The sequence below is a fragment of the Sminthopsis crassicaudata genome, chromosome 4 (assembly GCF_048593235.1).
Source record: "Sminthopsis crassicaudata isolate SCR6 chromosome 4, ASM4859323v1, whole genome shotgun sequence".
NCBI classification, from domain to species: domain Eukaryota; kingdom Metazoa; phylum Chordata; class Mammalia; order Dasyuromorphia; family Dasyuridae; genus Sminthopsis; species Sminthopsis crassicaudata.
The window spans coordinates 468171452-468186979 of NC_133620.1; the positions used below are offsets into that span (position 1 = coordinate 468171452).

A 15528-nucleotide genomic window follows, 5' to 3' on the forward strand; every position below is an offset into this window, starting at 1 on the left:
TTAGGCTGGCTTCCTCTTTATGAAATGTTACACTAGATTTAAGTTCTATGGTTCTTTCTAGGTCTAGGTCTCTGATCCTGCATTGGTCTCCCTTCTTCTTCCTTTATCCTTCTGCTCTCTTTCTCCTCCTCCTCCTTCTTCTCCTCTTCTTTTTCTTTTCTTCCTGATTACATCATAGATAGCTCTTTCCTCTCTGTCTCTCTGTCTCTCTCTCTCTCTGTCTCTCTGTCTCTCTGTCTCTCTCTCTCTCTCTCTCTCTCTCTCTCTCTCTCGCTCTCTCTGTCTCTGTCTCTCTCTCTCTCTCTCTCTCTCTCTCTCTCTCTCTCTCTCTCTCGCTCTCTCTCTCGCTCTCTCTCTCTCTCTGTTTCTCTGTGTCTCTCTTCTCTCTCTTTCTCCTCTCCCTCCCCTGCTCTTTCATTTAAATTAAGGATTTGTAGTCAAGGAAGAGTAGTATCAAACTCAAGCCCATGGGCCTTCACTTCTAATACAGATATATAAGTATAAATTATATATAATATGTATATATATGTAAACTATATAAACTTTTAGCAAAATAAATAACAATACAATAGAACAGAGGTAAAGTTCATTTGTGATTTTCTAAGTAAATACATGTCCAAGGGAATCCCTTTTTATTTGATTTCATTGCTAATGTTATTGACTTTTTCTTTTCTTTCCTCAAAGAGAAAGAAAAGCAGTATTATGAGCGGGTCCACCAGACTCTCTCTGAGTACGCCTGAGTATTCCCTAAGTGATCTACAAACAGAAACATCTACCACAGAAGAAGATGAATATGAGGTAATTCTGTTTTCAGTTCATTCACCCACTTAGTGCTATCTCCCGACCCCACCCAGGAGCTCATCACAAAGCTCGGCCCTCTCTCGAGGAGAGAGCAGTATCCCTAGTACTTAGGCTTCCCAACTTGCTTGTGTTTTCCCAAAAGGGCTGAAGATTTTCCCTCACTGGGCCACAAGAGCAATAGAAGTCAGCAATGTTGCAGGACAAGCAGAAAAGCTTTAAACGCTCTTGGGAGTAGCAGACCTGGGATCTTATTGGTGTGAGGGACTCCCAGGGAGGAAATGCCCTCCACCCATAAAAATCAGCACCAATTCTGCAACTTATATTCTTAGAGAGTTTGTTTCCTGGAGTACTGTGGGGTTAAGTGAGAAGAAAAAACATGAAATACTTACTATGTGCTAAGCACTCTGCTACTTTACAAATCATTTGATTCTCATAACCCCCTTGTAAGTCGTGTTATTATTGTTTCTATTTTATAATTTCAGAAACTGGGGCAGAGGTTAAATGATTTGACCAGGATCACACAGCCATTTTTACCTACAGAACTTGAATCTGGGATTAGATTCTTGCCCAAGATAAAACTTTGTTGTTCTGCCTCATATAGGTCTGGGTTGCCTTAAAGGGGGATGGCATTTTGAAAGAGGGGGATGGTAGATCTGCTGTCTGCCCCCCCCCCAGACCACATCTGGGAATATTGGATTCTATTGGCATGCCATGTTTAAGCAAGGACTTTGACTAACAGGAGAACAATGGGGGAAGGGGGGAAAGTGAGTTGACACAACTCAAGACTCCTTGGAAGCACATGAAGGAGCAGAATGGGCTTAGAGGAGAGAAGAGTAAATTAGAAGGGGCCTTGTAGCGGTCTCCCTAAATATGAAGGGAGGCTGTTTACTCACTTTGATGGGCCCAAGAGGGCAGATATAGGAACACTCAGTGGAAATGTCACAAAGTAGCTCCAGGCTTTGATGTCCAGAAAACCTGTGAAGAATCAGTGTTTTCCCAAAGTGCAATGACTCCTTCCCCCTTACCTGAAGTCTTTATGCAAAGACTGAGTGAAAGGTTGAAAGGCAAATAGAAAGAGTTGGGTGTGTGAGAGAGAAAGAGAGAAACAGACAGACAGATGGACAAACAGGTGAAAAGAAAAGAAGAAGAGGAAACAGTAGAGAAGGAAGGGAGAGGGGGGAAGGAGAGAGAGACAGAAATAAAAGGGGGAAAGGAAGAGACAGAAAAAGAGAGAGGAGAGAGGAGACAAGAAGAGAGGAGAAGAGAGGAGAGGAGAGGAGAGGAGATGTCTAGTTCGAGATGTCCAAGAAAGGTCGTGATTCAAGACTAGAGTTCAGCAGAGAGATTCTGGCTGGATGCATGGATGTGGAAATCCTCTCACAGGAGTTGATGACATAACCAAGTAAAACTGTATAGAATGGAAAGAGAAGGTGATACACAACAGAGCCTGAAGAATACCCAAGGTTAGTGGATGTGACCTAAACAACAAATGAAATGAGAAGGAGCAGACAGGAGGGAAACTAGGCGAGAGCAAAGTCACTAAGACATGGAGGAGAAAGTGTCCAGAAGGAGGTGGTCAGTAGCCTCAACACCTTTGACATTCAGAGTGCAGAGGTGCCTCAGAGGACAGAATTGAGAAAAAAACCATTAGATTTGACAATTAAGAAACCATTGGTGACTTTGGAGAAAGCACTTCCATTTGAATGATGATGTTGGAAGCCACACTGCAGAGAGTTTAGAAGAGTGAGAGGAAGGGCATTTTGATGGCACAATAGAGTCAAGAGGACCTGAGGGCAAATCTAGCCTCAGACACTTATTAGCTGTGTGATCCTGGGCAATTGCCTCCAAAAAATTGAGGAGGCTGAGGAAAAATAGGCACACTGAGTATAGGCCATTCTCCCAAGTTTAACCATGAAAGAGATAAGGGATGTAGAATGAGAATTAGGATCAAATAAGTTGTTTTTAAGTATAAATCATCTTATTTTTAATATGCTGCCCTTTCATTTGGACCAGTTTGTTGCTAGACTAAATCTGCTCAGAGCTCTAAGAAAAAAGTTATTCTGAATCAGAGTTCTAAAACAACTGTTCATTCTAAATGTGACAAACTGTAGTACCCCAGCACTGTTCTATGAAATGAGAGCTAATATAGTGTGTCTGTTTATAGACAGATGAGAATTTGGTTATTAACCATAAGCTAAAGGATTCAGAGTCTGAACCCAGATAAATCAGAAATAGACAGATAAAGAAACTGAAAGAGAGAGAGAGAGAGAGAGAGAGAGAGAGAGAGAGAGAGAGAGAGAGAGAGAGAGGCATAAAAGGACAGACTTCCAACCTGCACAATTAAATATGAAACTGGAAGTGATGGATACAACAGTTGTTTTAGAAGAAGTCCAGTTGAGTAAAGAAATATCTTGAACACAAAGAATCATTGAATTCACTCAGCAAATCAGATGGTTTGGATGAGATTATTCTAAGAAGATGTTAGTCAAGCACTGTGTGAATCAACTAAAGGGATCATGAAACATTTGTTCCACAGAAGCTATGTCCATCATGAAATTTTTTGGCCAGTTCCTGAGATACAAAAAAAGACATTCAAGTTTACAAGGGCAGAGTTGGGAGTTATATTCACCCATGGACCTCCTGGACAGGTTTTTATACCTGTGTCCCACTTCTCCCTCACAGATACTATGTGAATTGGTGGGAGAGGGTGACCCATGTATATGAAGAACGTGTTGTACTTTAGGATTCATGCACTGACTTTAATGTGAATATCTGTGACGTTAATTCTTGGATCTTATTGCTAAGCAAATAGTTTTGTTTAAGATCTAAAAGTATTATGATTTGTGTGGGACAATCACCCTTACCCAGACCCTTACCAAGGTAAAAAAAAAAAAAAAAAAAGGTGATAGGGATTTATTACGATCTCATGAGAAAGGGCAACTCCCAACAGACAATGTGTCAGTAGAAGAGTGCAAAGCACAAACTGCAAAACACAAAATTAAATAGACCAGAAGTACCCAACTTCTCCTCCTCCCCATCCCTGACTTTTTCTCCCATTATCTGGGGGAGTCCAGGCTTACTCTCTAAACAAAGAAGTCTATCTCAGAAACAAAAGAATATTAATAACAAACAAACAAACATATGCAAACAGATGTTCTTGGATGAGAGAATTCTGTTACCTGAATTCCCAAAGCCACCAATGCCTTTAAAAGTACTTAAATACTAATTAAGAGGTGGGGGGAATAGGAGGGAGAATGTTCATCCAAGATAGTCAAACACCTGCAGCTTTTTAGTCTGTAGATCAATTTATTATTACAAAGTCTCAAGGCCATATTCCCAAGAGAAGTCTTCACTCAGTTTATCCCATACATCAATGTAACTGGCTATTTTGTGTAAATGAAACTGCATCAGGGTGGACTCAAAACTGAATTGTTGCATAGAGAGAGTATATTACAACACAGGAACTCTTCTACTCCCATCATATATATTCATGTCATCTCCTCTGTTAGAATGGAAATTTCTTGAGGGCAGGAATTCTTTCTTTTTTTTTTTCTTTCTTTTTTTGCCCCTTGTATCTCCAGTATTTAACCCAATGCTAAGATTTGGCTGGCTTTTTTTTTTCTTTCCACAAAGGACTACGAAGAAATGTCTGAGGAAGAATATTCACAGGCAGACAAAACCATGGTTCACTTCAGGAGACCAGTGAAGAAGCCTGCGGTACAGTTGCTTGCTCAGCATTTTCCATTGTTCCTCCATTATGACTGGCCTTCTTATAGCAAATCTCACCACTCAGGGATTCATTATCAAGTCTGGATGCTAATGTGCCTTGTCCTGCCCTAAGCCTATTATGATATTACCAAGTAATTAGAATTTAAATCTCCTGATTTCCCAAAAATGTTCTTTATTTAGCCAGTCCATTAACAAGTCAACAAAGACAGAAAAGGAAAACACATAGTCAGGCGTAAAGCATTGGGATATTTGTCTCTGAAAGGACTCAATAGCAAGTACTTGATAAGCATTTATTAAGTTCCTACAAAGTGCCTGGCACTGGACTATACTGTGAGAATGCAAATTTTAAAATTGAGATAATAAAAATAAATATAAACCCTAGAAGAGTTTATATTTAGGGGGGATGAGGGGAGAAAAAGAAGCTTGGGAATAAAAGGACAAAAATTGACCTGAACAATCTAGCATTCTCCTGGGGAAATATTTCCTTTTTCACTTGTTTTTTGTCAATCTCTGCCTCCATGGACCACAACCAAAGCCTACAAACTAAGGTACCATCTTGCAGTGGGAAAGGTCAGGGAAATAAGCTTGAGTTGGCCGAAGTCCACATTTTTGGAAAGTTCCTTAGCCCACCATAGTGTGTTTCCTTATGTTAACCATCTTTGATCTAAGATATGGTTGGTTTTTTCCCACTTCTTCTCCTAGTTCAAAGAAGAGGGAAATGATTTGCGTAAATGCTTCATCTCTAAGGCTTCTCCCTCGGAGGCTAAACAATTCCACCCCTCCTTGATGGATGGACATGGATTACAGGTACAGGAATTTGCCTGGAATCTTTTATTTGCCATTTATCCTCCCACTTTATAAACTCTATAAGCTGTAGACACTTGCTCTTGGAAAATCCATTAGCCTCTCTTGACCTCAGTTTCCTCATCTGTAAAATGGAAATTGGCACTTAATTACCAGAAGTGGTTGTGAATATCAAATCAGATAATAAATATTTTGTAAATGATAAATCATTGTAAGAAACAAAATATCTTACCAAGAACTCCACCGATTCACTAATAAATGCAGCAAAATGTATTTTACATTCTTGCAAGAATGGGTGCCTAGGTGCCTTTGAAACTCCAAAGGCAGCATTTTATTTCCTATCCTGAAGCACAAGTTCCCCCCCCCCATTCCTCATTAATTGGATATTACAGAAATTACACAACATGAATATCCACCCCTTCATTACATAACCCAGTCCCTGCTCCCATGGAGCTTACATTCTAGAAAGGGGAAGCTAACAGTGGAGGGTTAGGGACAAAGAACAAGATTCTTTTCAAATCTCAGGCCATCACTTCTGATTGCAAAAGTCAGTTTCTGCCCCAAGGAGCTTACATTCTTGATTAGTCCTTGATGTTCTTGTGGGTTTCAGTTTTCTAATTTATGTTCCATTTCTCCAATTTAATTCTTATAACTGTGGAAACCTAAAATGCCCATCCATTTCCCACAATCCATCACCATAGAAATGCTCGCTACATAAACACAGCCCTTACAAGAGTGGATATTAAAGTCCTCCTCTCTGGACTGGTCCCACCATTACATAACAAAATCTTTGGAACTCATGTCCCAATGCTCATGGATGGAGGGATAAGTAAATCTTATGGCTTGACAGTCTCACTTTAATTACTGTAGTACTCCTTGTTTATCTCCCAGCATGCTTCACTAAGAATCTGTCATAAAGCAGAAGGGCTGATGGGGCTTTCCACACTGTCTCTACTTTTGCTCAGTCTTTTGGATGAATTGTTGACAAGCAATGAGATCCACAAAGCAGAGTCAGGAAGGAAGAGGGGTTCGGCTGGGGGCTTGAGCCGTATCTCAACTGGAAACTGCTGGAAGAAAGATGAGCAATGGTATTGCATGTGAGCAGTTACCTTGCTACCTGCTTCTCTAGCTTTTCCTGGCCACAGCATTGTAGAATTTAGTTCTTAAATGCAAGTCAAGCAATACAGTAAGGTAATTCTGTTTCCTTTGCCTGCGCCTCCCATAATTCATTTGGAAGATGTCGATGAACATAGTCTTGAAGATAAACTCAAAGAATATACCACCCTGCCTTGCCTGTCAGTCAAGTAAATGATAGCAGCTTTTCCCACCCACATCACTATTACTTTGTCTCTGCCAGGAGGCTACTGCCAAAGTTTAATTAGCCAGTAACAAGCTCCCCTGTGCATGTCCACAATGAGAAGGGAGAAACAGGAAAGATTCATAAAGAAAAGGAGAGAAAGGAAGAAAAATGAAAAGGAGAGAAATAGAGGGGGGGAAAGGGAGGAGGGGGAAGAGAGAGAGCTGGTTTAGATGATTTTGATGGTTCAGTGATTCTAAAAGTGTTTTCTTGTTCTGTGTATTTCAGATTATTCCACCAAAGGATACACATCCCCTGCTTGTCTTGCTCAATCCTAAAAGTGGAGGAAGACAAGGAGAAAGGTATGTATTATTATTGTTTTCTTAAAGAAGAAAGGCTTGGAAAGCAGGCCATCTTTGAATTCCTTTTATAGTAAGCTTCTATGTCACTGGAAATTGCACAGGCACCCGTTCTTCTCCCCTACCTTTCAACACCTTTCTTACTCAAAACTATAGAAAGAACTAAAAAAGATGGGTGATCTGGTGAGTTTAGGCAGAGTCATTCTTGGAAATGATGCTATAGTCGCGTCCAGATAGAGTCAGAAATTGGACCATAGTTATGAGGGATGTGAAGAGTAGAAAAAAGGCCAAGAAAAGAAATCTTCGCCAGACCAACTTGCCTGAGACATGTCTTTGAGAAGAGCAGGTGTTCATCTCATCAGCAAGAATCCATCTGAACACATTTTTAGAGACTTCTGGCAGAGAATGAAAGAAAATTAATATTTTGAAGTACTTTCTCATTGCTGGTCACAAAGATTGCCATGTTTGGGGACAGAGCTCATTGCCACAGCCACCAAGAGCTAAGTTTCATGACTATGGGACAAAGAAGGAAGGTTCTGGGAAGGTTTCTCTGCGTACTACACTGAGTTTCCCTAAGCCTTAAACTTCATACTTAAAACAACCCAAGATCTGGTACTTTCTAACTCAGTCCTCACCCACATACTTCTCCCTGACCCTCCCTCCTCATTCCTATATAGACTCATGATCCTAAGCCTTCTCCCATGCTCTGAAAGCCCGTGCATGGTGGGCAATCACACCACCAAAGGTATAAATAAGACATCCAAGAAGGAAAAAAACTAACAAAATGGGGGTTCCATACTTTTTTTTTTTTTTTTGCTGATGACTCCTTTTGTGCTTTGATGAAAAAAGAACATTCAGGTCGGAAGGTTGTCAATCATTCCACTCTTCTCCTGGAAGGAGAGACAGCCTCTTCCTGGTGAGGTGGTCAGGGGTCCAGAACCTGCCATGTCTAGTGTCTCTGCCTTTTTAGAAGAGATCCTCATCACATAGGTTAGAAGTGGACTGATGAGGTCATCTGCTTCCTATAACTGCTTCCAGTGACATTTCCTTTCTGTTTCTGCTTTTCTCTCCCTTCTGTTTTGTTCCTATAGAATCCTTCGGAAATTCCAGTATCTGCTCAACCCCAGACAAATTTACAACTTGGAGCAATCGGGGCCTATTCCAGGGTATGAAGATGCTATCTTCTTTGATACTTTTCTCTTCTTTCCATCCCACAATAAGGAATTTTCTGGTGTTCCATCCTTCCCTTTCACTTCATCTTTCCCTCTTATTTTTCTCTCTTCCTCTCCCTTTCTTCAAAAACTCCTCGGTGTCCACCTTCTCTTTCTGGAGAGTCTCAGGAACAGATGTTATTAACTGTCTCCATTTTGGAAATAGCCTCTTGACTCCTGGCAAAGTAATGGGTAGGGGAGCAACTTCTCTTGTCATTTATTTGATTAACAGGTATGGTGGGCTGGTAAATTCCTTTGTATTGTATTAAGTATTGACTCATATTCTACAAATTTAGGTGAAAATTAAGTAGCAGAGTAATGAGTTATAAGCACAACAAATAGCTCCTCCACATTCTGGGAGTGTCAAGCCCCTGATTCGTCCGCTATTTCCTTCCTGAATTTTGTTCTTTGTCAAGGCTTTGACCAGAAAGCTGAGCAGAAGCAAAGCAAGCAAGGAAACCTTTAACCTTTCTGTTTTATGTAGAAATTTCTTGGAATTGCAAGTTGACAGGGCCTAAGATATGGAACTGGAAAGGATTTTAGAGGCCATCTAGTCAAGCTCTCCTATTTTAAAGATGAGGAAGCAAAGGTGCTTGTCCCAGCTTTAGTGGTGGGATGTTAAACCAAGGTCCCCTAACTCTAGAATCTCTGGGGATGAAGTACAAGTTATTACAGTAGCTAAAAGGAAGACCTGGATCTTTAGGATCTCCACGAGCAGATGGATTATCAAAAGATATATGATAGCTAATGCCCTATGGAGGCAAATAAGGGAGAGCCTCAGAACACCCAAGGAAAGTCTGATCTGAAAATCAGTGTCCTTCCAAAGGGGACAGGACACACCCAGATGGGACAGAGGCCAGCAGCTCTTAGTTAGGAATGGGATATATATGCTTCAAACTACCAGGGGAGCAGGGAGACACAGAGTAAGAGAGGGTGTGTTATAGTGAACAGAGCTCTGGCCTTGGGGTCAAGAAGCCCTGGTTCCTAATCCCACAGGGGACACTGAAAGAATTTGTCTGACCTTGTTGTAAGTCATCTAATTTCTCCAAGCCTCAGTTTACTAATCTGTAAAATGAGAATAATAATAGTCCCTTCCACACAAGATTATTGTAAGGATCAAAGGAGATAACATACATAAAAATTATTAATAGTGTTTTCCACACAAGATTATTGTAAGGGTTAAAGGAGATGATACACATAAAAATTATAAATAGTGCCTTGCACACAAGATTATTGTAAAGGTTAAAGGAATTAATACGCATAAAAATTATTAATAGTGCCTTCCACATAAGATTGTTGTAAGGGTTAAAGGAGATAATATGCATAAAAATTTTAATAGCACCCTCCATACAAGGTTATTGTAAGGGTTAAAGGAATTAATACGCATAAAAATTATTAATAGTGCCTTCCACATAAGATTGTTGTAAGGGTTAAAGGAGATAATATACATAAAAATTATAATAACACCCTCCACACAAGGTTATTATAAGGGTTAAAGGAGATAATACACATAAAAATTATTAATAGTGCCTTCCACACAAGATTGTTGTAAGGGTTAAAGGAGATAATATACATAAAAATTATAATAGCACCCTCCACACAAGGTTATTGTAAGGGTTAAAGGAATTAATACGCATAAAAATTATTAATAGTGCCTTCCACACAAAATTATTGTAAAGGTTAAAGGAGTTAATACACATAAAAATTATAACGCCTTCCACACAAGGTTATTGTAAGGGTTAAAGGAGATGATAAAGGAGATAAATTCTGCAAATTTTGAAGATATAGATAGATATATAGACAGATAGACACATACATATATAGTAAGTTACTCTTATGATGATCAATCAATAATGCTTTTATTAAGCTCCTGCTATATACCAGGCACTGTATAAGACCTGCATTTTAAAAAAATTGGTTTTGGCAACTGAACGTAGGCTGGATCTTGACTGAGAGACCCACTAACAGCTATTGCAAAAATCCAGCCTTGAGTTGATAAGGATTTGCACCAAGTGGGAATAGTGTCAGAGGAGAGTGGATACCAGTTTCAGTGTGGGCACAGCTTTCCCTCCATATTACCCAGGAGCCCTTGTTGCATGAATTCTAAGGCCTGGTACATTGGCTCCTGACAGAAGCCATCTATGTTGCTTGAGACCTTGTTAAGTTGTAGGAGGCAAAGGCCAGCCTGCTGGGGACATCTACTGGTCAGGACCTATAGTTGGCATTTTTGTGAGCTGGTCAGCTTGCAGGTATTTTAGGGATGGCTTGATGTAAACTGGCAGAACATCAAGTAGCCCCTCAGGGCCCCCAGCACCTAGACCAATGCCTGACTCCCAGTTGCCACTTAATAAAAGCTTGTCTGATAGGATGGAACCCCAATATGTGGTCCTGTGTCTGACACATTGAACTCCATGTAATCTCAGATCTATGGCTCAGAGATGTATTCGGGCCCAACTTCTTCATTCTGCAGATGAAGAAAAGGGTGTGAGTTGCCTAAATTTACTCAGATATTATTAAGCATCAAAAGTTGCATTTGAACCCATATAAATGCTCTACTCTGGATTCAATAGTTCTAAGAGCACCAGCACAAAGGACTTCAAAAACTGCATGAGAATGATAATTTGGGGGCAGACTAGATCTGTGATTTCATCCCAGTTTAGGGAGCACCCAGGGAAGAAGCCCCTCTACCATACAGGTGGCCAATTTCTCTGAAATTAATAGCATTAGAGATTCCCCTGGGGCAGCGAGGGGTGGACTTGTGCAGCCAGGATGTGCCATGTTGGATAGATCTTCCTTACTCTGAGCCCAACTCTCTCTTCACTATGGCACGCCGCCCTTCAAGGCTTCTGCTTACAAATGAATAGTATTTCATGGTTCATAAAGGTTTATTTTATTCTTAAAATGGCCCTGGGAGGAAAGTGGTAAAACAGGGATTCCTTCCCCTATTTGACCAATCAGGAAACTGAAATATCAGGGCAGAGAGAAGTGATTTGCTCAAAGTGACCTCCCTATTGGGTGGGGGCTAACACCCAGGTCTTTAGGCTCCTAAGTAAAGATACTTCACCATTACATTAGTTCTAGTGACAATGGTCATCTCTACCTGTGACAGAGTAAATCTCACTTAAAGAAGGAAAATAATAAAAATGCTTTCAGCCTTACTCTGTAAGACTTCTGTTATTATCAGAAGAATCATTGCTTTCTGGATTTAGGGACCTCAGAGACCTTCTACTTCATACCCATCTCTTCATTTTACCAGTGAAATAGAAAATATTTCTATTTCATATATATTTTCATATATATTCATATTCATATATTCAAATATAACCTCTTTGGGCTTGGCACAGTAAGTGTTTAAAAGAATATAATCTCTATGAGGGCAGGGCTGTTTCAATTCTGTCTTTCGGCCTGGCACTTAATGGATTACATGTTTGCTTGCTTTCTGCAAGATCTAGGAAGGTAATAAGTATCTAAGGTGGGTTTTGAACCGAGGATCTCTGACTCCATCACACTACCTCAATACCATTCCTAGCATTAGTATGGAAACTGAATCCAGCTCCCAATACCAGTCAATCAGTTGACAAACTTTTATTGTATTGTTTAGTCATTTCCAGTCATGTCTGACTCTTCATTATCCCATTTGGAGTTTTCTTGACAAAGATGCTCTAGTGGTTCGTCATTTCCTTCTTTGGCTCAGCAAACTGAGGTAAATGGGCTTAAATGTCTTGCCCAAGGATTTGAACTCAGATTTTCCTAACTCCAGACTGGGTGCTTTATCCACTGCAGCGCCACCTAGCTGCTCAAATATTTATAAGCACCTGATATATTCCAAGTAGGATGCTGAGTTCTGGAGATACAAAAAGAGGATAATAAAAAAGTTGAAAGAAACACTGTGGGAGAGTAGGGGGGATGGCAAGCAGTCTGGGCATCCAACATTGGAGTAAGGGGAGAGAATGAAACACTTATGCATCTGAAATCACTAAGTTGCTTCTTGCATTTAAGAGGCTCCCACTGAATTTTATAATACACAAAAGCCCCATTTAACCAACCTGAATATAGACTACAAAATCGGCCCCTCCTAATCTAAAAAGCTAAGGACCTTCAGCTTCTTCCAAATTCCTCTCTTCATCCCAGGGTATACTTCTGGGGATGTAGGAAGAGGAAGTTTTCACTTGAATTACCCAGCATCACATTACCTAGTATTATCTAGTAAACCGACTTGTTTTGACTTTTCTTCTTCTTCCCAGATTGAATTTTTTCCGCTATGTGCCAAACTTTCGCATACTCATTTGTGGAGGAGATGGGACTGTCGGTTGGGTACTGGATTGCATCGGTAAGTAACAAAGTGGGAAGAAAGGGGATGATGGTGAGTCAAGGGCAGAGTCCCTATTTGAAAAAAAAAGGAAAACCTAGCATGGACTACGTGTTCTTTCCATTACTAATATAATTAGAGCTCACATTTGTAAATAGAAAAAGAATGGTTGCCTCTCCTGTTTAGAGAAGCAGTATAGAAACTCGAACTAGAAAGAGAAATCTGATTTCCCAAAAGGTCATACAGAAAGCTTCTGGAACTTGAGAGAGGAGGAGAAGGGAAAGACTTAGGGAACCAGCTACCTCCAGAAATATATCACTGGAACATAGCTCTGGAGCATGGTTCTTAGCCTTTTTCATGTTCTGGATTCCTTGAGCAGCAGTCTGGTCAAGTCTATTGAACTCTTCTCAGAATTATGTTTTAAAAATGATAACTTGTGTAAAATGATATACACAATAAAACATGGAGGATTACAAAGGAAGCCAATAATATTGAAATAAATATGTAATACTTTTTCCATTCAAGTTTATAGATCGTCTGATTTCTGTCAAGGGATCCATGGACCCCAAGTTTAAAAACCCGATTTAGTAATAGAAGAGACTTTAGAGGCCTCTCCAATCCCCCCTTTTATATTCAAGGAAACTGAGGTGCATAAAAAGTGAGTGAGATCACAAAAATTAATGAAAATCCCAGTGAAGAAACTCCCTTTATCAATGTAATCAGCTATTTTGTGACTTAACATTTTAGTGATGCCCAAAACCCTGAGCTTTGCCCAATATGTGCACAGGGCAAGACCTGAACACAGATTTCCTGACTCCCATGCCAACTCTCCCATGCCATTATGAAATATGCCTCTTACTCAGTTTGACATAAGAACAATTTCCCCACAATTACCATGAAATTGGGAAGAGAATGGACTCCTCTTCACTAGAGCTTTTAGAATGGAAGCTGACTAGCCAGCTGTCAGATCTGATATAAAGGATGATCAAGAAAAAGTTAGATTCAACTGTCTAGCTCCTTCTGAGAGTGAAGATCTGATTCCATAGGCAGTCACAATGGAGGCAAGTATCCCATGAAGAAGATTTTCATGGTGACTGATGATTGGTGGCTACGCCAATTTGGGGGGTTTCACTGAGTGTCTCCTTCCCCCAGGAGCTAAAATACGGAGTCGTTATTCTTTTCATAGTTGGTCATTATCTTCAGTGACTAAACTAAATAATGGCTAGGAACCCACTTTAATTCTAACAGGTTTGCTAATCCAGTACAGATAATTTTACTAGCTTTAAAAAAAAAAAAAAGTATATTTCCAACTTGGACCACATGTTCCCTATGGGAATCGAGAACCCACTGTTTCTCCTTTTGGTACTATCTTAGCTCCCTCTAGGATTATGAATTAAGAGTCAGTCACTGATAAGATTCTGTGACTCATGGTATTGCAGTCAATGGCCAAACCTGAGGCTCTCTCATATCAGTGTCTTTTATTCCTTGATTTACAGATAAGATTAATCTTCCCAGATATCCAAAAGTGGCAATCCTACCTCTTGGAACAGGAAATGACCTTTCTAGGTGTCTCCGTTGGGGAAGAGGTGAGCTTTTATTCCCATTGGGATCTATCTGTAGGGATAAGAATTTAGCTTAATTACATTTGTAAGTTTAGTATAGAAAATAGCTGTGAGCACATATTCAAATTTCAGCATAATAGGAATAAGGAAGGACCCTCCTCACTATTATTTGTATTATTGTTATTGTTATTATTGTTGTTTACACCCTCATCATTATTTTGTTTTTTTTTAATCTTTATATTCATTGAAATTAGATGATCCTGAGATAAATTGCTATACTGTTATTGTGCATTAATTTTTAATGATTGATGATTTTATTGTTAATGATTATTAATAATAATAGATAACAATTAACTATCCACCAGTGTTTCATTAAACCCTCCACTGTGTTCCAGTGTTAATGAGATTTCAAAGGAAAAAAAGACAGTTCCCACCTTCAAAGGGCTTATATTCTTTTGGAAGAATAAATGTAGTGATTGAAGTTGGAGCACTAACAACTGGGCAGGGACCAAGAAGGGCCTGTCACTTGAAGAAAGTGTCATTTGAATTTAATCTTAAAGAGAGTTAGGGACTCCAAGGAGAGGAAACAAGGTGAGCCCAGTGCACCAAGAGAAAGAGAATGCTGAGAGCCTGGATAAAGCCAATTGCCTTAGGTATTGGATGGGTCAGAAGAAGGAGAAGTAGAATATGACTCCTCAGGACAAAATGTCTCATCACAACTACTATCTCCCACTCAAAAAATGTTAGTAAATAGATAACGTGGGATTTGAATCCATATCTCCACACCTAGTTTCCTCCCCATTGTACCACACTGCCTCACTTCTCATTCTCATAGGACTCAAACCATGGAGAGCTCCTGTTATTTGTAAAGTATATCATCCCTCCCTCACTCCTTCCCCCAGTCAATGAACTCAAAATCAGTCATTGTCTTCCTGTGGTATCATCAAATACAAATAGTCAAACGAACAAGAGAGAGATCATGTTCTTATCCCAAACTCTTCACTTTTAACAAGGCAGAACTAGATAAATTAGCCAGCAAAAAGCAAGCAAAGGAAAAAAATGGTTTTCTACGTCCCATTCAGGAATTGACCTAAGTTCCAACACCATTGGATGTATAACTTTTCCCTTTCTTTTCTTTTCTCTTTTTCTTTCCTTTCCTAAAGAGCTATACGTAGACTTTTTTAGAATTCATTTTGCTCCATAGCACATTTCTTACTTCCTTGAATGTTTTAAATTTATCACTTTCTAAATTCAAGATATTCCACTAGATCAATATAACTAAAATTTATTCAACCGTTTTCGAATTGGACATATAGATTGTTTACCAGTATTTGCTATTATAGTTAACATAAAACAGTTATGGGTGATTTTAAAATTGTATTTAGTTCTTTTCTTCTCCCTTCTTATGATTATTTTGGAGAGAGAGACCTAGAAATGATATGACCAGAACAAAATG

General features: G+C 39.5%; 1 protein-coding gene across 1 annotated transcript in view; it reads left to right on the forward strand.

The window, feature by feature from the left end:
- The window catches only part of DGKG (diacylglycerol kinase gamma), a 213458-nt gene that overhangs the window by 98367 nt on the left and 99563 nt on the right, over window positions 1-15528 (forward strand). The window contains exons 26-32 of the mRNA XM_074264238.1: window positions 685-798; window positions 4435-4518; window positions 5233-5337; window positions 6920-6993; window positions 8082-8156; window positions 12446-12531; window positions 14007-14096. Coding sequence (XP_074120339.1) covers window positions 685-798; window positions 4435-4518; window positions 5233-5337; window positions 6920-6993; window positions 8082-8156; window positions 12446-12531; window positions 14007-14096 — 628 coding nt within the window. The remainder of the gene's footprint in view (window positions 1-684; window positions 799-4434; window positions 4519-5232; window positions 5338-6919; window positions 6994-8081; window positions 8157-12445; window positions 12532-14006; window positions 14097-15528) is intronic.